General features: G+C 41.9%; 1 protein-coding gene across 3 annotated transcripts in view; it reads right to left on the bottom strand.

The window, feature by feature from the left end:
• The window catches only part of epha3 (eph receptor A3), a 143,935-nt gene that overhangs the window by 77,428 nt on the left and 45,715 nt on the right, over positions 1-20,792 (bottom strand). For all 3 annotated transcript variants that reach the window (XM_074659681.1, XM_074659682.1, XM_074659683.1), the window contains one exon: positions 12,905-13,565. In XM_074659681.1, the coding sequence (XP_074515782.1) occupies positions 12,905-13,565 (661 nt within the window). The remainder of the gene's footprint in view (positions 1-12,904; positions 13,566-20,792) is intronic.

The following is a 20,792-nucleotide window of genomic DNA, read 5'->3' as shown; positions in this document are numbered from 1 at the left end:
CCCTTATAACCACAAAAGGTGAAACAGTACACCTTTCTTTCCTGTAGAGGACTAAAATGTTTACCTCCATGACACCCTTCATTAAGCTGCAAAGTCCAGATCTGTAAAAGCCTCTGTATATCCATACAGGTGTTTTCAGTTAATGTGAATGATGAGACGTCTTCTCAGGACTGTGTGGGCGTGTATAGATGACTTGAGGGACATCTTCCTGAGTCTCTTGTAAGCTTCGCTGAACCTGTTAGGGCGGAACAAATTATACCTTTCTCATTCTTATTGGTGGATGAAGATTTGTGACCAAATAAATTCCCGTCAGTGCTCCAGCCCACTTTCAACCTGAGCAGAGGTCTAATCAGCCAGAATAACTGAAAACACCTGGTTGGGTTTAAAATGAAAACAGAAGGTGCATCTTGGCCACAGTGAGTCTGACTCCCACCATAAACAAACCTGAATTAATGCCAATATACTTCTACTACTTTCACTGTATGAAGCCCAAATAGATCGGAGCAGCTAGTACCCCACACTGCCAGAGAGTCTCCTACAGGATGCAGTCAGTCATAGTGTGCATGAAAAGAGTGCAATAGAAATTTGACCACCTTAGGGCCTGTAACTGGACCTGAAAACTCAAGTGCAGCCTTTTCACAGCCTTTCATTCCAGTCCTTGAAAAGGCAGGATTTTTTAAAACTCGCCTCTGACCAGGTTCCTTTGATCCATTCCAGCCTGCTCATGGGTCAAAAAGGGGAACACAGTTGACAGACAGCCAGTTCACCCCGAGGCTGTGCCAGAGCAAAACGTACATACAGTTTGGGAACTCTGGAAGTTGATGTCTTAATGGATAAATGGAGACAGGAGGACATTTGAATGTACGAGTGGTCGGTGGAGGATTGGTTTAACAAACGTAAGTGAACGCACAGAACGAGTTAAAGCACATTTCAGCATCATAATATGTGTGTGTGTGTGTGTATGTGTGTGTGTGTGTGTGTATGTGTGTGTGTGTGTGTGTGTGTGTGTGTGTGTCAGTGAGAAGCGGTTCCTGCTGTGGTAAGCACTTTATCTTCCTTTCCTCACCTCTGCTCACTTCTGGTTTTCTAATGACCTGTATATATTGACAGACATGTCTCTCACACTTATGTCGTGCACTTATTCTCTCCTTCCTTCTCTCTCACACACACACACACGCAAACACACACGCAAACCCACACAGATCCCAGAGGAGCTCAGAAGCTTCACTTGCAGACCTGATTAAGATGGAGGATGCAAAACAATAAAAACACCAAGGTTGCTAAAGCAAGGTCAACAACAGACACAGGTACAAGCAGCTGAGGTAAACCATGGATCAGTTGATTAGTTCCCAGCTTCTTCTTTTTTTAAGGTTTCTGGAGCTTGCTGAGACCTACAACCATAAATATACACTATACTGCACATTGATATTTTGTATATAGGGCAGATGCAGCATGAAAATGTATATGAATGAAACGATAATTTGCAAGACATTTAGCGTGCAATGAGAACACTCTTGCTTTTAGCGTGTAATTTGTACGGCACGTAGTATTGACTGCAATGTAAACATATCCGCGTAAATACGCTACGCTCAGAGCTAGTGATGTAGAATAAAAAAGTGAGAAAGACAGCTTATGATGGGCGAGAGAGGAGGTGGATGGGTACAAAAAACACAGGACTTTCAAACAGGAGACCGGTGTTTTATTTTGTAAGTTACGTTAGTGACGTTAGTGACACGTTTTCCGTACTTATGTTACTTTGTTTCCATACATATTTTACTTAATTTACATACTTATTTTAAGCCCAACCATGCTGTTTTTGCTAAACCTAACTAAGTGGTTTTGTTGCCTAAAATTAAGTATGCACAAATGACGCACAGAAAGCCTAAAATATGTCCTCATGACATGCGGAATGTCCTTGTAATGTCTTGCCATTCATACACCTTCCTGTGATGCCTGGTGTGAAGATGTGTTGCATAGTAAAATATGGAGCTAACTTTTGACAAAATAAAAATCTCAAGTGTCTTTTTTACATTACTAACCAGTAATCTTAACTTATTTTGCACTCTGGGCTGCATTAGTGGCTGGTCAAAACAATATGTGGTGCCTTAGTATTACCAACACTATCCTCATCATTTAAAACGTAGAGGAATGTAAGACTTCAAATATAATATGAGCATGAAAAATCACCCTACGATACCCCAGCATGTTAAGTTTGTGGGTGACTGCTTGGACTTTGATTGATTTGTGTCAGATAATTTAGCATTAGAGCAAAGGGTCGGTGCTGTCAATGCAGAAATTGAATAGATCAAAAATCCCTCAAAAACACAGTGACATTTTTTGTTCCTTTCTACAGATGAGTGCAGCAGTTCTAACGTGTCACTGCATCAATGGTTGCTGTCTATGTGGTAACTGGCTAAGGCCTCGCTGCAGCATCGCCGCTAGACTTCCATGCTGTGCCCTGACTCTCAAAAGCGCTAAAACAGACATTGCTTTGCTTTGCTTGGCTGTCATTAAAGAGTGCAGTGTTTGTTGAGACGGAAAGGTTGTTATACGCTGACATCTGTGATGCAGCAGCACAGCGAGATCAGACAGCTGCTGGAAGACAGACATTTATGTGGCGACGCTTGGGTTTTTCAATCTGAAATGACACTGAACGCATCGCAGCCGTACAATGAGATGATGCTTGTGACAGCTACTCGCAATGTCACTATACATGCCTACAGGACGTGTTTAGATAAGTGAGACACTTGACAGCCGCAGACCCTAGATGTGTCTGAGGTTACAGCTGAGGGCATCTTCAGCACCAAGGACAGCAGACATCACACACCATAGATTCACAGTAATAGGCCTGTTTTATATTATTCAAGAGTTACACTGTATACTAGGGCTGTCAAGGTTAACGCGTTAATAACGCGTTAACGCAAATTCGTTTTGACGCCACTAATTTCTTTAACGCATTAACGCAACTTGTGATATTTAGTTTGTACAGGACTCAGTTTTAAAGCTAGAGTGAAGATACTGGCATCATACGAAACAAGAAAACCTAAGGAATTCATCGGTACCAACCATGTCATATTAGCTTGTCGCAAAGGAGGTTAAAAAACACTCCAAAAAATGTTGGCGTTTGCCAAACAAGTTTGCCATGTTGTGATTTGAGCGTATTCATGCTAAATGCAGTACCTGTGAGACTTTCTGGACAATATTTGTCATTGTTTTGTGTGTTGTTAATTGATTTCCAATAATACATATATTTGCATAAAGCAGCATATTTGGCCACTCCCGTGTTGATAAGAGTATTAAATATTTGACAAATCTCCCTTTAAGGCACATTTTGAACAGATAAAAATGTGTTGTTAATTTGCAATTAATCGTGATTAATTATGGACAATCATACGATGAATCACGATTAAATATTGTAATCGATTGACAGCCCTATTACATACAATGTAATATAAGCTTACATTGAATATATATATATCGTATAGTAGTAGTCATATTATGAGTAAGAGTAGTGTTATGATTATGTTCTTTAACAGGTTATGGCTGCATTCTTTGGCCCTCAAACTACCTTTCTGTGCCGTCATTTAAACTCCATCCCCTGCTGAAGACATCAAAGCAATAATAAAGGCTAGAGAGTTGTGAAATGAAACACTGATAGTAGAAGACGGCAGTAATAGAAAGTGAGGAGAAAAAAAGGTAAAATGCAAATGAGCTGTTGATTATGATGTAGACCAGCCAGAGTCTCTAGAAGTAATTGCAAAAAATAACTGATGAAGCTGTTCGCCCTACAAAATAATGTTTTTAGAATCAATTATTCAAAAGCAGTTTTGTAATGTTTCATGTTTTCATCTGTTTTAATGTGAAATAAATGTAAAACTGGGAGGAATAAGCTCAATTGATGACTTAAAATCACTACTGCATTACAGTAACACTAAATATTTATTGATTTCTGTAAATCATTATATACTATTTATATTTTATCTTGTGATCTGTGTGTCTGCAAATTGTGGTGGAATATTTCTTTTTTCCATCAGCCAACTTACTGGAACATTTAAGAGTAATGCACTCAGGAAAAGGATTAGCGGAGCACCGCTGACAAAAAAAAAAGAATAAATAAAAAAACAGACATGTCAGCCTCTGCGGATGGTGAATTGATAGCGGTAACGTCACAAATCACAAAACAGGCACTCTGCGCCAGAGAGTTTTCAGCGGGGGTCTGTATCCCGGTGACAGCTCGCTTTCTTACTCTCTCCCCTCTCTCCTCTCTCCTCCCTCCTCCACCTCCTTCTCCAGCTTGCTCCCTCTCATCTATCAAGAATGATGGAGTGACTCCCCTGTCCTACTCCCCTGTTACATTACATGTGTATCCAAACATCCACCGTGTCTGTCAAACAAGACGTGTCCCGCGGTGTCCATCCCTCTGTCCTTCCCTGTCCACCGACACGCACGCGTTCACACACATGTACGCACACACTAGTGATGTCCCAAAGTGATCGTCCGTCAGTGTTAAGCTGCGCTAGTCAGCTGAATGTGTGGAAATGCACAGAAGCCCACAAACACATATACGTATAAATTATATATGTGTGTTCTTTTCTTTTTCTTATTTTTATTTTTTGCATACTGCATGCACACCATGTCTTTGTGTGCAGTACAAACCCTCGCAAGTACACACACATACACAAAGACTGACCACTGTGAAGTGGTCTTGTCAACTGGCAGGGGCCTCTCCAACAAATAAACACCCCATCTATCTATCCCCTCTTTCTGGCATGGGCCTGGCTGGGCGTGGGTGTGTGCGTGCATGTGGGTGTGTTTGTCTGTGTGTGTTAAGTTGAATTCCTGAGCCTGTGGTTACCAACAGCTTTGAAGTCCTAACAGCACCAGGGCCCCGGGGTGACGGGCTCACCCGCCACCCCCAGCCTGCGCTGGAAGGCCCATAAAGAGAAAAGCAAACAGGCCATAATACCCCGAATGAACAAACCTTTCCTGCATCTTTGGCCGCAGCCTCCTCCTTAGCCCTGCATGCCAGGAACACACACACACACACAGGCACACACACACTGACACTGCATCAGAACACTACAGTTCGAGATACAGAAGTACATGGTTTTAAGAAGGACTGAGATACAAACATACATACACTCATGCAGTCTTTCAATCTGCATGCACAGCAATGGATGGTCATATGAATATGCTCTCTCTATCCTCTTCCTCACTCTCTTGTGCATGAAGGTATACTCTCTCACACCAGGCTGTTCTCATACACTGTTCTAGCTCTATCTACGAAAAGTAAATGCACTCTAATTCGTACACATCCTAAAAAATCAATTCATATGTAATCCATGCAATTATGAAGGAGGAAAGAGTGGGGATCGCCAATGTAGGGAGGAGGTCGGGTGGATGAGTGGCTTAAAAATCACAGGACTTTCACCCAGTAGACCGGCACTCGTACCCCGTGTGAAACCAGAAGTCAATGTTGATTTATTTGTCACGTAACTTCCATACTTAAGTTACGCCAATTCCGTAGTTATTTTAACCCAAACCGCAATTTGTTTCCTAAACCTAAGTAGTTTTTGTCGCGTAACTTCTGTACTGAAGTTACGCTACTTCCGGCGTGGCGTAACTTAACTACGAACTTTCCAAATCCCAACTAAGTAGTTTTCTTGCCTAAACCTAATTTAAGTCATTTTCTAAACTTAACTAAGTGGTTTCCTGTGAAGATACAAGTTTATTGGAGAAACTGGAGAGGAAGTTGACGCTGGACATACATAGGAAAATGCACAAAAAATGAGGAATAACTTTTTGTAAGATATCATACGAACTGTTGTATGAGGACATGTTGCCCACACATACAGACACACACACACATGCATACACTATACATATATGAGCATACAACATTATTGCTGAGTTGCCTTGCTTAGTGAGTAATTCCTGCCTTTGGACTACAGCTGAATGGTGTCTCTAATTCTCTCTCTCTCTCTCTATCTCCCCTCTCTCTCCCCTCTCTCTCTCTCTCTCTCTCCCTCCCTCCCTCCAGTCAGATTTCCCTCCCGGCTGCTGTGTTGTGGAGTGGGAGTCAGTGTGATTGCTGCAGGCATCTCGGCATGCTTTAATTAGCTCAGGTTTTTTTCTTTTTGCACATCAAGGTTATGGAAGATCCTCAAAAAGTCAAACAGTACTAGGGGGACTGAAAATTCGGGCAACGGTGGAAACAGTATGAAATAAAAAATGAACATAAATAGATCAGCTTGAACTGAGGATGCACTTCTAAACAGTAACTGCATGCACACCTTGAGTGCATGGATTCCCTTTTGCCCTAGAGTATGTTCAGCCACAACACGTTTGCTTACAAGTGAATAAAAGCAGGTTAACCGAGCGAGATCCAATGCAGCTTGACACATATGAGGTGAACGTCAGAGGTGGGGACTCCCCAAAAATCCCAAAGATATTCCCGAAGAGTTTAAACTTTCTCCAGAGAGAGCGCTCGGTTGCCGCTGCCAAAGAATTATGCGCCTCTGCTGTTTAAGATGGGACACTATGATTTCAGGAGTAAAAAAATAAAATAACGTCTGTACTTTTGCATTCAACAAATGTTGTATGGTGTAGTGTTAACATCATAATTCAAGACCTTTCTCACTGGAGCACTCAATCCAGGCCTTGTGCTTTATTCTAGCCTCTCCTCTCCTTTTCAGATCCAAAAAGGCGAGATGCCAGGCAGCACACAGCCAAAAGGCTGCGGCAGAGAAAGCCTCCACTCTAAGCTAAACTGACAACAGAGGAGGAGACTGATGCAATGGAACAGTAGTGTTAGAGCAGAGCCGGGTACAGTATAACACTTCATGCACCCAAACACACACACACACACACACAGAGAGGACAGAATGAACTGATGTGATCGCCTGGATTGGCTATGAAAATGTGTGTGTGGCGGAAGTATGTATGAGTAAAACCGGCTCTCAACAACAACTATGGAGGTGAACTGAACGCCTAACAGTAACAAGCTATTGTTATACCCTGCTAGACTGTGCAGCTCCCATTGTGAATGTGTGCAACTTCGGTAGCTGTTGTGTAGCAGGGGGCCGCTGGAAAAAGAAACAATGACTCAGAAGACTGGATAAATAAAGGCTACAATACACAAGTGCACACACAGAGAAACAAATATATAATAATGCAAAAACATACATTATTTGGAAACAAAAAAAAAAGGATCTGTGATGTACATTAGCCTGTTTCTGGATTAGAAATACTGTCATTGTAATTGAGAGGATGTGGTGTGTGTGTGTGCGTAGAACTGACATGTTCTTGTGGAGAGCCCGGCAGTTATATAATGGCCAACACAAACAAACAGAGCTCTTCCAAGGGACCAGAGGAGAGCCAATAGCTCCATGAATTCACAGCACTCAGCCTCAACAGTCTGGCAGAACAAATATACAAAAAACAATGTGGGTGATGAGAAAAATAAGAAGGAAAATGTAAGTAAGCATGGCCGTGGGGCTTCTACAAGGCTGCTGGATCTCCTCTGATTTTATTAATTGGCCTGAATGGGTATTTGATCAATGAATATTCGAAGCAGAAACCAAAGCCAAAAAGTTTAGCATTGAGTTTCATTTGTCTGGAGAAAGAAGACTGCATATGTGGAACACAAAATGATTTGTATCCCAACTTGAATCCCTTAAAAATACATTAACTGTAAAAAACATGGGTGTATAATATTAATAATAATAATATGAATTAATAATATTCATTGGATAGCAGCAGTGTCTTTTAAAATAAACAGTACATTGCATTAAAGGGTCTCTGATCACTAGGGGGCAGATACCCCAAAACAATCTTACAAAAACATATCTAGCAGAAACAGAGCAACACTGGCATCCAGGGCAAGAATCTGGCAATATGATACGTATCATGATAAAGGGGTAACGATTCAATATATTGCAATAGTGTAAGCAAAACTGTCATAGTATAAAGAACATCCAGAAATACACCATTGTAGAATAGGCTAAAACAACAAATGTATACTGCATGCAGAAAAATACATGTTTTTTGCCCCACACTGCATGTGATTATCATAAAGTGGGCATGTCTGTAAAGGGGAGACTTGTGGGTACCCATAAAACACATTTTCATTCACATATTTTGAGGTCAGAGGCCAAGGCACTCCTGTGAAAATCATCATGCCAGTTATCCCTCGCCAACATTTAGCGCAAGTTTGGAGCATCATTTAGCCTCACAGTGTTTTGGAGAATCGATGCACTATAACGCAAAATAATATTGCGATACTCAAGTGTATCAATATTTTCTTACACCCCTACTGGCATCCCTTAAGTTCAATATTTACTGGTATTGTAGCTCTGGTGTGGTCTGACCACTCCTTTTTGAACAGCCGCACTGGATTTCCATAATTCTTCCTCAACCCTAGGGACCAGCAGACCAAAACAATGAGATGAAATCGTGATAGAGACTCATTGGCAGTTTCAGCAAACCCCAATAACATTACAGGGAGACATTTATTTCATCGTTGAAGCTGAATACTGCTTTGCTTCAAATCAGAAGATAAAATGGATGCTGAATCATCCAAGAGACCTGGGCTTATAAGCATTTCATTGGTCAGGTCGACGTAGACTTGCGTGACAAAGCCAATGAAAGATGTATAATGTGTCTGCTTGAAAGCCAAGCATGTCTGCGCATGAGGGCAGCAGCTAAATCACTTAAGCGAGAGAGTGAAGAGTGATATAAAACATTCGACAGGAGATAGACGGCGGCGGGCTTTGAACCGGCGGCCAAGACCATCAGCGACGGGGGTGAGCGGAGAGAGAGAGAGCGAGAGAGAGAGAGAGAGGAAGGGAAGAAGGAGAAGAAGTAAACAAGGACAAAAAGGCACTGCTATTTGGAAATTGCAATCATCACAAACAAATCATTTTAGAATGTGTATCATCAGTGCAAAATTGTCTATTAGAAATTAGAAATCTTTACGTTATAGTGTCTTAAAACTTGGCAAAATAGCATTTAATGTCTCTTCTTCCACTTATAATAAGATATGGTAACTAATCCAGCAACTCAGGCTTAAGTAGGCTTGAGTATATGTGTCGCTGCGTCTGTGTATATGGATTTACTGTATATGTGTCATTATAATAAGCATTATGGTACTGGCAAGTTTGAGGATTGTGTGTCTTGATAAATCCAGTAAGAATGTAAACCTGGGTCTCTCCGCGACGTACAGCAGAACAGCTGCCTGCATTTGCAAAACACACACACACACACACACACACACACACTGAAACTCGACAGACAGACATCCGTTTGCTGTTTTAGGATCAAATTAGGGTTGCAGGAATTTCACACTGATGGTAGATAGGAGTTAGTTCACCTGCTCCAGTCCGTTCTAATGACAGATGAAAGACTGACTTAGCGAGATTAGATCTGGCCTCACATTCTCCGTGGAAAGGCCGAAGCCCGCTCACAAAACATACAGTAATCCAGACGATGACGGACGCGTCCATTCGCCTGAAAAAACGCCACATCCACTCGCTGCGTTTCTCGCTGACAAAAGATCCGATGACATCTGCTCTGATATGGATGATGAAATATCCAAATATGCTCACAGCAATATACACTGCATCCTGTGAAATATGTAACGCAGCCACACACACCGACACACATGCACACACACTCTCATAACAGCAGCTCACACACGGTGTCCCCATTGCCGAAGCCAGACAGAATTTGTGTGTTCTTTTGAAGGCCATCCATCCATCTTTTGAAGGCGCCACTGAAAAAACATCCTTGCGTTCACAAACAATTCTGGCTATACACACAAACACACACACACACACAGAGCGAGATAATGACAGTCTAATACTAGAGTGTATTCTATTAAAGCCCTTAAACACACTTCGGAGTCTGTGTAAACAAAGGCAACTGCTCTCATACTCTCTCTCGCTTCCTCTCTCACTCACAGACACACACATACTCATAGAGCAGAGCCTTAGGTAAACGGAGGATGCTGCTCCGAGGTGTTCGGTCAAAGAAAACAAAGCATGAAATATTCAGTGAAAGCGCTCCATCCATATCTGATTTAGAACAGTCGAAGCCAGCGACACCCAGTCCAAACACCAAACTCAAGGTCTTAATCGACCTAACTGACAGCCTGCATGCTTAATTACTACATTATTCATGTATGGTCCTAGCTGAAATTGATTGTGTCTGTTTATTTTAAAGCAACAACAATGTAGGGAAGAGTATGTACATTTTCTTTCCATGTACAGCCAATGTAATACTAAATCAACAACCTTCTCTATGGAGTCATGGGGTAAAATATGACCAAGTGGGTCTGGGGCCCAGTACGTATCTGTAACATGTAAATACTTGAGAAACCACAGTTGAGACATCTGTTTCATTCTGTTTTATCTGGCTGCAGCACTGTAAATATGTTTTCATCATTCTTGCTATCTGTCTGTACGACTGACCCAGCCCGCTTGCACTCATCTATCTGTTAACACAGAGGGCCTGGAGAGCGAGCCGCGCGCTGGGGCCCCCGACGGCTGCACGCGGGGGCTGTGGGGGCCTGTTGGTGCAGCTGTCCCACTCCGGGGTAACACAAGACCTTATTAGAGTCCATTAGAGCTCTCTGAAACTAATAAGAGATTGTCAAATACATCCAAACATTCACACAATTCACAGAGGGGCAGGAAGTGAAAGGAGGGTGGTACGAAGGGGCGACAGGGGTCTGCCATTTGTCCACCCATTCTTCTATCTACAACTGTTGTCCTATCAAATTTGGGAGAAAAGGCTATATTAGTGATTGAAGCTGCCAATAATTTGTATGAAATTATATAATAAAATAGTATTGTTTCCATTTAATTTATTCATATCAATTGGATAAATATTTTTGGTATGTAGACATGGATCACTTAGAATTAAGAGTGACTTTCTGTGTCTTCAACACATCTTTTCAAGGAAATATTAAGGTTGCAAAGCAAATGGTATCAGTCCAATGTCTGTCCCAATCTGTTTGCAGTTTCTCCTCTCATCTGGACAGTGAGACAGGCTCGTCTGCAGTCCACGGCCCCAGAAAAAGAGCTTCCCTTGGCCCTGACAGCAGGCTCCTGACCTGGGACACTGCCTTTGATCTTTAATTAACACTGGGCAGTGGGCATGGCTCTGGAGAGGACAGAGCTGATGAACATGGGAGCATTTAGGGCCAGCTACAACAGCTATAGGACTGAGAGAGCTAAACACAAACTGCTTCTTCCTCAAACTTCCAACACGATTTCTAACTTTAAAGTCATTGTGGAACAGCCGCAGTGCAGAGGTGGCTGCTTTCAAACAGATGCTGCGTCTGACTTCTAAAGCAGAGTGAGGAGCTCACTGAAACTGTGAAAAGAGTAGTTCGATATGGACCACAGAAAGCAGCCACAATAAAGAGAAGGTGGGGGATTCATGGCAAACGCAAGAGCCTCTGTCTCAGCAGTTTTCTCTTTTGCATGGACAAACACATAAATAATTGGAGCATTATAAGCAAATATATATCTCTTCTATGGTAATGTTATTATAGGTATCATTGTATATAAATACAGCATGTACTTTTACAACATTTACTTGAAGCAATAGTTAAACTACACACAAATGCGGCACAATGAAAACACTTTTATGGAGCTGCTGCACTGGATGAAGTACAGTACAGATGCAAAACATCTTGTTGCAGAAACACTGATGAAGTAACTGCAACTGTAATTGATGAAAGATGTTACACCGGCCGCAGAAGCCACACACAGGAAATTTAATTTTGCAAAGTTATCTAGTTATGTTATGTCTGTGTGCATATACATGCAACTCTTTATAAAGAAAAAAGTCAAAAATAAAGATACTTTTGGGAAGTTTATAACCCATTACACTGTGGATTTTAAATCAATCAATCATGAAAGGCTTTTTGTGACACTTAACCTTTGAACCCACTGGTTGCATGATCCCAAAGGGGATATAAAAGTTGTTTATTAAATGTCTAAGTAGGGGGGGTGAAATAAAGTGAAATGAAGAAGAACAAGGACAGTCAAAGGACACTTGGAATCAATAAACAAGTTGTCTGGAAAAAAAGCTGCATCTGGTAGTAGAACCCTCAGGTGATGGGTGTTTCACAGAGCTATGTGTCAGTCCACTTCTGTAGCACCAGGAGACCACACAAACATCTTTGAGACTTTTTGATTCTTTCCAATAACCAACCGGCTACAACTCAAATCAATCCCCCTGCAAAGCATGTGTGATGATGATGATGTCGCAGACAGTCTGAAAATGAGAGGCAAAGCCAGGCAGCCAGACGTATACTTTTTGGGCTTTTCCAACCACCTCCAAGGCGACAACAGGCTTTGGGGTGAGATCGAGTATCTCCAGACTCCAACGTCTGCCCACTCATGACTCCGCCAACACCCGCAACCATCACCGCAAATATTCCATTATTCACCATCCACTCCAGCCCACTCCTTTCTTCTGGGTTATCAGTCCCATCCCTGCTACTCTGGTTAAGATCTTCCCATAGCTAATGATGTGTCACACAGAAGATTACTATTGAACTACTGCACGCTGGCTGCACCATGCAGCTCAAAGACCTGGAGAACACATCACACACATGCATGGGAATACACATGTACAACAGTGTGGGAGTCTTGGCTTCTTTTGAAGGTATCCCACATACACACACAGCCACACACACATGTAGGTTGGACATCTGACATTAAAGGTTCTGGGCTGACAGATATGAAGTGTGACGGTCTTCTCATCAAACTCGTAGCACACTTTGCAGCCTTGTAAACTTTGCATTACATCACACTGTATTTTAAACAAGGACAAAAGAAAGTATGAGAGAACTGAGATATAAAATGCATGAAATAAAGAAGAGCTGTCTTACTTTGGCAGGTGTTGCTTCTCTCCTCGTACCCAGGGTTACATAGACACTTCCCAATAGGCACGAGCCACTCCCCGTCTGTGCTGCAGTACATTCGCGGCGGCTCCTCCTCTTTGGAGTGATTGACACATGAGCCTTTGACCTCCACCAGCGACTGGGAGTCCATGGGCACCGTGTCAGGGAAAGAGGCTAGATTCTTCACAATGTGTGGGCATTTCTTGAAGTAAACCCTCACTGAAACTAACGCTACGCAGGCGCCCACGTCCTGGAACGCCAGGTAGAAGCCCTTCTTGGTCATGGGACCCACCTCGCGCACCTCAGTGTTGAGCTTGAGGATGCGATCCCCGAGGTCCATTTGGGTGAAGCTCTCATCGGCGGCGATGGTGTCGATCTTAGTAAACTGGTGTTCTCTGAAGTGGCTGCCCTGGTCGTCGTCCGTCTCCAGGTAGAGGAGGTTGAAGGTCTCCTTGCAGGTGCCCAACACCAGCGGGATGGAGTTGCAGTCCCTCAGGGTGAACTTCAGCTCCACGTAGATCTTCTGGGCCGACTGGCGGGCGATCCAGTTGGTGCGGAGCCAGTTGTTCTGGCTGTACTCCATCACGTTGCAGACCTGGAAGGTCCTGATGGGAGTGTAGTGCTCATCCACCCCGCTGATCTCCTCCCACTGAAAAAGATGGAGAGATGGAGAGGTGGAGGAGAGAAACAGAGGGAGACGAGACCACGTGCAAGAGAAAAAAGGTGGCAAATTTAAGGTAAAAGGAGAAGGAGGGGGTAGTGGAGGAAGAAGGTATATAAAAAAGATGCAAAGATAGGAGGAACAATTAGGGAGACAGGGAGCAAGGGGATAGAGGAAAAATAGGATTTAGGGTCAATGAAAAAAAGACCCAAAACATTGGAGAGTAGAAGAAGAGGAAGGGGAAGGAAAGAGGGAATTTGGAGTCAGAGAAGGAGGAAGAAAGAGGAAAGGAGGGGCAGATAGCAGAGAGAAAAAATAAAGTTATCTCCACCCTGTAAGCATTACAGATGAATTATTTAGATTCACATTCACTCTTGCTGAATACTAAGCATCTAATAAACACTTAAGGGTGAAAAATCACACTACCAGATCTCTTGTAAATTACTCAAATTAATTAAAAGCAAACTTGCTGCCTTTGCCAAATTGTCTCGATTACAACGCTGTGAAAATATCTCAGAGTAAAAGTGTGATTTCCCATCTCAATCCTACTGAATTTGCGCAAAGTTGCTTAATTGCTGTTAAATATTGGCAAAAATCTCATAGTGTATTTTTTTCCACCCTTTTACTAAAATGTTTTATGTTCTCTACAAGTGAGGACTTTCAAGCTGCTGGTTATTTGCATCACAGTACTACTGCTACTGAAGGAAACGTGCTGAATCCACTATGGAACAAAAGAAGCTACGGAGTATAGACAGATGTGAGTGTATACCAGGAACGTTCGTGTCTATCTTACATTTTCCCTCCACTGGGAGAAAGCAATGAGAGGAGAGGAGAAAAAAAGAAAGCGGGGTCATTCCTTTTGAATTCAACACAGCGGGAAGACTCATTGATCATGCGCTTTGGCTTCGCTGTCCAGGCAAATCAACACTGAATCGGAGCGATGATGAATGGGCAAACACCTGAAACACTGGGCTCATTGTGGTTAAAATGACAGTCATTAGAACGAATGGGCCTAAATGTGTAAATGTGTTTTTGTTTTTTTTTCAGTCCGTGAAAATTCAGAATGGATGTATGTCTGAATGAGCAGTGCTTTCTTCAGAGAGAGAGAGAGAGAAAGAAAAAATGCTTTCTGGGTAAGTGGAAACTGAATTATCGCTCCTTTCACACAAGCATTAATGGAAACATAAACCCACACACACATATACATTCACATAAGGCTCATGTGAAGTGTTTAAAGTCCCATAGCAGGCGGACACAGCAGGTGCTTTCAGCCTGAACACAGGAATTAATGACGAGCTAAGAAAGTGGAGGTTCTCTATTACATGGTTTTGTGTGCCTGTGTGTGTGGGTGTAAAGCATATCTGTGAGTGTGTGGCGTTCAAGGAGCTCTCAGGCTGAAGGATGGCCACTTGCTTTTCATCTCACAGTAAAGTTAATGAAACACCCCTCAAAGAGAGAGAGAGAGAGAGAGAGAGAGAGAGAGAGAAGAAAGAAGGGAAAGGTAGAGAAAGTAAAAGAGATAGAGCTGAGAAAAGCAATAGGAAGAAGGGAGGGAGATAAAGTGAGAAGAAAATTGAGGGGAGGGATTCCATTGGTGTTTAGTCTCCCCCGTCATGCTTTCCCTGGCGTCACCTCATTCATCAGAGTGTAGTCGGAGCTCTCTATAGGTCTAACAATAACAGGGGAAAGTAGACACTATTGAGTGGGGCTAAATATAAAGAGGTGAAGCTAAACTTAACATTTCACCTCGCTTTACCCTCGAGTTTAATAACTTCACTCCAAATACATGTAGGACTAATGATGTGGTGACATGCAAACAAGATTTGATGATAGACTTTGACACAACAGAGAGCAGAGAGCTGCCACGATGATTAGTGACACTGTTGACGTTATGTTTGATAAGACGATGTACTTACATGAAAGTAATGAAAAGAAAGCATCCTAATCTGCTTCAGCTTTATATACATAGTCATAGTTAAACAATGTGTTTCTGCCAGGATTCAAAAGCAGCACAACCGGGAATCTAACTTTTTTTGTGCAGATGTGATGCGTCACTTCTGTTGGTTAAAAATTTTACCTGCTAAAAATACTCAATACAGAAATATACTGATTTACATTCTGTCTGGAAATACATGAAAAAGGCAACACGTGTCAATGAAGGTGTTTATACTCTAACCTTGTCACACAAAGTTGAAATGTGTGTGCAGAACCAAGATGTACAGCATATATTTAGTTGCAACTCCATCTCATGGATATTGCATTTATACACTACTAATTAACAGCAGAAAATAAGTTTGAAGAGAATCGTAATGTTGCACAAACTATGTTTTTAATGAGGAAACATTTTAATGAAAGTATCTGTAAATTCGCAAAACTGGTTTTCCATGTATATCTGTTTGCGGCATTGAAGCTTGAAGCATGCTTAACGTTTTTTATGATTATGCTTAGGCACACAAAGCGCTTGGCTATGATTAGAGAAAGATCTGGATGTGTTTACTTGTTTCTGCATTTGCCCAAAACCACAATCTTTTTCTAACCTTAACCAAAGTTTCTCTGAACCTAACTAAATGTGGAACTCAGGATGCATACCAAAGTCTTGCACTTTTTACAAGACCATACTTTAAAAAAGAAAAAAAAAAAACATCGCCAGTGAACATAATCCAAGCAACAATTATGTTTCTTCCAAAATATATTTGGCCAAACAAATGAAATATGATTTCTGGAAGACAGGGTTGTTCTTTGCCTCTTACGAAAATGTACAATTTGATTACAAGTTATGTTTTATAGTTGAAACACAATAATGGCAAATAGCAGCTTGGCCATGTAATAAATGTGTAATATTATATAGCTGAAAAAATGCAATTTGTTTTCCAATACATAAAAAGCACACATGTGCAGTTATTGGAGGACCGGCTCTTTCCACCTCTGTAAGATCTGCCGTCTAATGAAAAACTTAAGAGGATGGAGCAAATGTAAATTGAGCAGACTTATAAGTACATACTCTGAATTGTACCTCATCTCACACCCACATCTGTTTCAAGAGCTTCTCCACTTATTGAGAACATTATTGTTGCATTTCATTGTGCCACATTTGATTTTCCGTCACTCTGAAAAGTAAAGCTACTCTGGCTAAATTGGTTTCTAACAGCACAAGTGGCCTGAGGGTGGAGGGCACAGTGTGTGCATTACTGTATATATGCCAGTATATATTGAATTTGCAAGTGTGTGTGGACATGAACCATGTTTCACTCGCTGTCCTGTGCATGAGCATGTTGTGTATCTGCATGAATGTGTGTGTGCATAATACTCAGTCTTTGCAAGCAGATGCCTTTGAGAGCTGCAGGATTTATGTCTTATGTACTTTCATGTCCACCAATATGATGCAAAACTGGGCTAAATTAATCTAAAGCGACTGCGAGTGATTGCTGATCTGCTTCAAAGCTGTCTTTGGGAGAGGTCTGAAGTTGGCCGAACACAAACACACACACAGGGTTTCAAAATCAAACCCAGGTGTGTGTACACGTCTGTATGTATGTGTGTGTGTGTTAGGCGTACTATATCCTATTCCAGAGAAGATGACTTGACTTGAGCAAGTCTCTGCCAAAGTAAATGAGACCTCTGCTCCGACTCTGGAGGATAGCATCTATTACATGGAGCTATATCCTCTTCCTCATCTCCAAACATTACATCATACGAATGAACACTCTTGAATCACTTCCCTGGGTTAGTTGGCTAAGGCTTGTCTTCTGTCCTTCACTCGACAAGGAAGAAGAGAAAGTGAGGAAATAAATAGAGAATGTCTCAACATAACTATCCAGATCCAGAAAGCCCTATTGCATATTGCATTGTATTGAATGGGCAATTGGGCAAACCTTTTTGGGTTATTATTTTTTACATTTTACTCGCCCACCAGAGGCAACTCCCACAGTGAATGTGTGGAACTGTTTGTGTGTCAGCCAGGATAAATAAAGGTCTAGTAAAGTGAGCAGCCACCCCCTTGTTTCTCTCCAGGGGGGCGTAACTCCCCTCTCCCTGCCCTATAATTGATATACAACAACACCAGCACCCTACACCAGTCCTTGTGACCTCTGACCCCGACCCCTGATGGTCACAGTTTGGTGTGATCTCGCCCCTGGTTTCTCTGATCTGTGCTGTAGGTATGGTGAAGGAGCTAAAGGGACAGTAAAATGGAGTATGGTAACTTGATCTGCTCATGACATTACAACTACGGCAACAGGCACGTCTCAGAGTCACTGAGTCAGCACACCGGTTCACCCACTTCAAAGAAACGAGGGTCAATGGGAGGTAATGGAACAGTGTAGGGTAACAATGCATTTAAGACTAGATTGAGAACGAGCGTCCTCTACTCCAAGGTTTAACAATAATGACTTCTTTTTTTTTTAAGACAGTGTCAATGATGGGGTTTTGGTTACAACCTAATATTAAATATACTAAAATATATATATTATATATTCAGTCCTACCAGCGTCTATTCTAGTGATGTCTGTTAGCAATTCATTATGGATAGGAATGCTGGCCAAAGTGTGACAATAATTAGTAAAGTAAGTACATCCAGGTTTTTTTTTTATTTAATCATGGGGATTTATATCAACATATGATAGGCTATATGACATAATAATATGAAAAAGTTAATATTTTAGATTGTTGTCCTTTTTGGACATGGAACTACTAAATGGGGCTTTATAATACAATGATTGGGAGTTCATATATAGTGTATTTACAATAGTCCATTATACTGCTACAGCTGGAGAGGGTTAAATCTAAAAACTGGAGCGCCCACAACAACAAGTGCAGAGCTCTCGGGCTCCACAGAGGTCAGTGGGGTCACAGACACGACAACTGCAGCATATCAGTCAGAGCACATTTCATCAGCCGGTCTAACCAAAGGGAAACCTGAACACACACTTCATACCTTCTCTTCTCACTGGCTTTGAGCAGCTCCAAGCTAATACTTGTTAATGCTTTGCTCAAGGACACATCAGCAGCAATTGCTGAAGGAAGATTTTCAATCAATTCCAAAGAACCACGTCTGCAATACATTGATAATACTGTCGGGTGCAACGGTTTGTTTGTGCTTTTTAATTATGCCGAGGTCTAATATGTTATTTCATTGTTTTGGGGAATATTAATACATTTCTTGCACTAATGGGTGTATTTGATATAATTTTGAATATGTTGAATATGTCTTGCCTTGTGCATGCTGTCAATCAGAGGGTTTACATCAGCTGGAAAGTAACTACTAACACACTATATACTTCATCCTCTTCCTCCTCCTCCTCCTCCTCCTCCTCCTCCTCCTCCTCCTCCTCATCTCTGGTCCCTTGCCCTCCCTGCTAATCCTCGTTTATGGACGGGCTTTCCTCTGTGCTCTCTTTCTTTCTGGGGGGCAGGGGGAGCGTTTTATGCTGGTCAGGCTGATTTCGCAGATGGAGTGGCAGCGGTGCACGGGGGGCTTTAAGAGCCCTTGGGTGACTAAAGAAGTTGAAACAGCAATCTGTACTCTGACAGCAAAAAGAAAAAAAATAGAAAGCTGTTCGACTGAAGTGGTGAACCTAGTCCAAGATAAAAAAAAAGCCATGCCATTATACTGTGCATGGCCCCCACCCCTCTTCCAGACCTGAGAGTTGGAATGTGAGATGTGAATGAGCCTGTGTGAGTTAAATATTTCTCATAATTGCTGACACTATATGCAGAGTTCACTGCTGACTTTTTTTCTATAGATGTCAAGCATTCTCTTCACAATAGCAAAGCTCAGTCAACCCCATTGTTACTTAGCTTTTATAAAGGATCTACAGTCCTGTGGAGATTCTAAACATGTAAAAACTGAACATACAATACAAATTCTACATTTTCTTTTTTTTTAAATGTTTCTTATTCTTATTGGATCCTGATGTTCCGATAAGGAACCACGTTTTGTGCCATTTGACATATTTTATGACAGATTTTATTAAAGCATAAAAAAAAAATCTATTGTGGAAAATGATGCAAAATAAGTAGCTTTCCGATGTGACTCGTTAGTAGAATTGAAGTAAATATAAGAGTTTCATTTACTTTATTTAACTTATGAACTCAACATTTCAAATATGTAATATTTCAGCATTTCAGTTGAGCAAAATCAAATTGCACACTGTAAATAATAACTAGCTAAGTTAGTAATCCTAGCATATACGGCGATGCCGTTGGATCCCCTGTTGGTCCCTATAAAAAGAATGGACTTCACTTTGTATGTGCCCATTAATTCTATTTTGCATGCACAGCCAGCGTCTGGGGTGTTGGTTTGTTGCTGAAGAATGCTTTCATAGCACACAAGAATGTAATCTTTAACACTCTTTAGTCTTGTGAAGGGCTAAGCCCCCTGGACACTGCTCAGCAATCAGCCTGCCTCCCAGACAGATAACAGTATATCTGGATCACACGCACACTACACACACACACACACACTTGTCAGTCTAGCCGGTGGCTCCGGAGTGAACATCCTGGGGAGGCTAAGCTCTTAATTTGTTCTGACCAGAGCGCGGTGTGTCTCGGTAGGCCAATAGCCGCGGCCTCTCCATCAATGTGAATGAGTGTTTTTGTGTGTGTGTGTGTGTGTGCGTGTATGTGTGTGTGTGTGAGGGCTCAGTGCCACTGCCACATTATGAGAAATCATTTGTGAGCAGCAGTCTCCCAGGGCAGGCTGCTTATCGGAGCGCAGTCAGTGGATGACGTGAGTAATTACAGATGATTCACCTTGAGGACTTGATCATCAGCAATATCTGTCTCTCTCTCATCCTTTGCTGTCCTTCCCTCTCTCTTTCTTCCTCTCTCTCGCTCTTCATCCCTTTTGCCTCTCTGTCTCTCTCCCTCTTTTTGATCCTCTGCCATCCCCTCTCTTCCTCTCTAGAGTCATTCTCATTTAAGAATGACATTGGCTTCCATTGCTGCAGCATTTTTATGAACTGTATAACCACACGTCTTTCTTCTGAACTCGTTCAAAGCAAATAACATTGAAATAAAGCAGAGCTCGCTGCGTACACTGTGTAACCTCTGTCACACATTCCAATGTCCAGTGCTGGATCAAGTCCCCCGTTATCGGAACGCATTTTCCTACACGTGAATAACTCCCATCAGCACAACATCAATCTCTCCCGTGACATGGTCACGCAATTGTCCTCTAGTCTGCAATTGTCTTTGGGCTAAATGCATTTTAAACAG

Source organism: Sebastes fasciatus, chromosome 14 (assembly GCF_043250625.1).
Source record: "Sebastes fasciatus isolate fSebFas1 chromosome 14, fSebFas1.pri, whole genome shotgun sequence".
NCBI classification, from domain to species: domain Eukaryota; kingdom Metazoa; phylum Chordata; class Actinopteri; order Perciformes; family Sebastidae; genus Sebastes; species Sebastes fasciatus.
The sequence above is the reverse complement of the archived record's forward strand: the minus strand, read 5'-3'. Positions and strand labels throughout refer to the sequence as shown.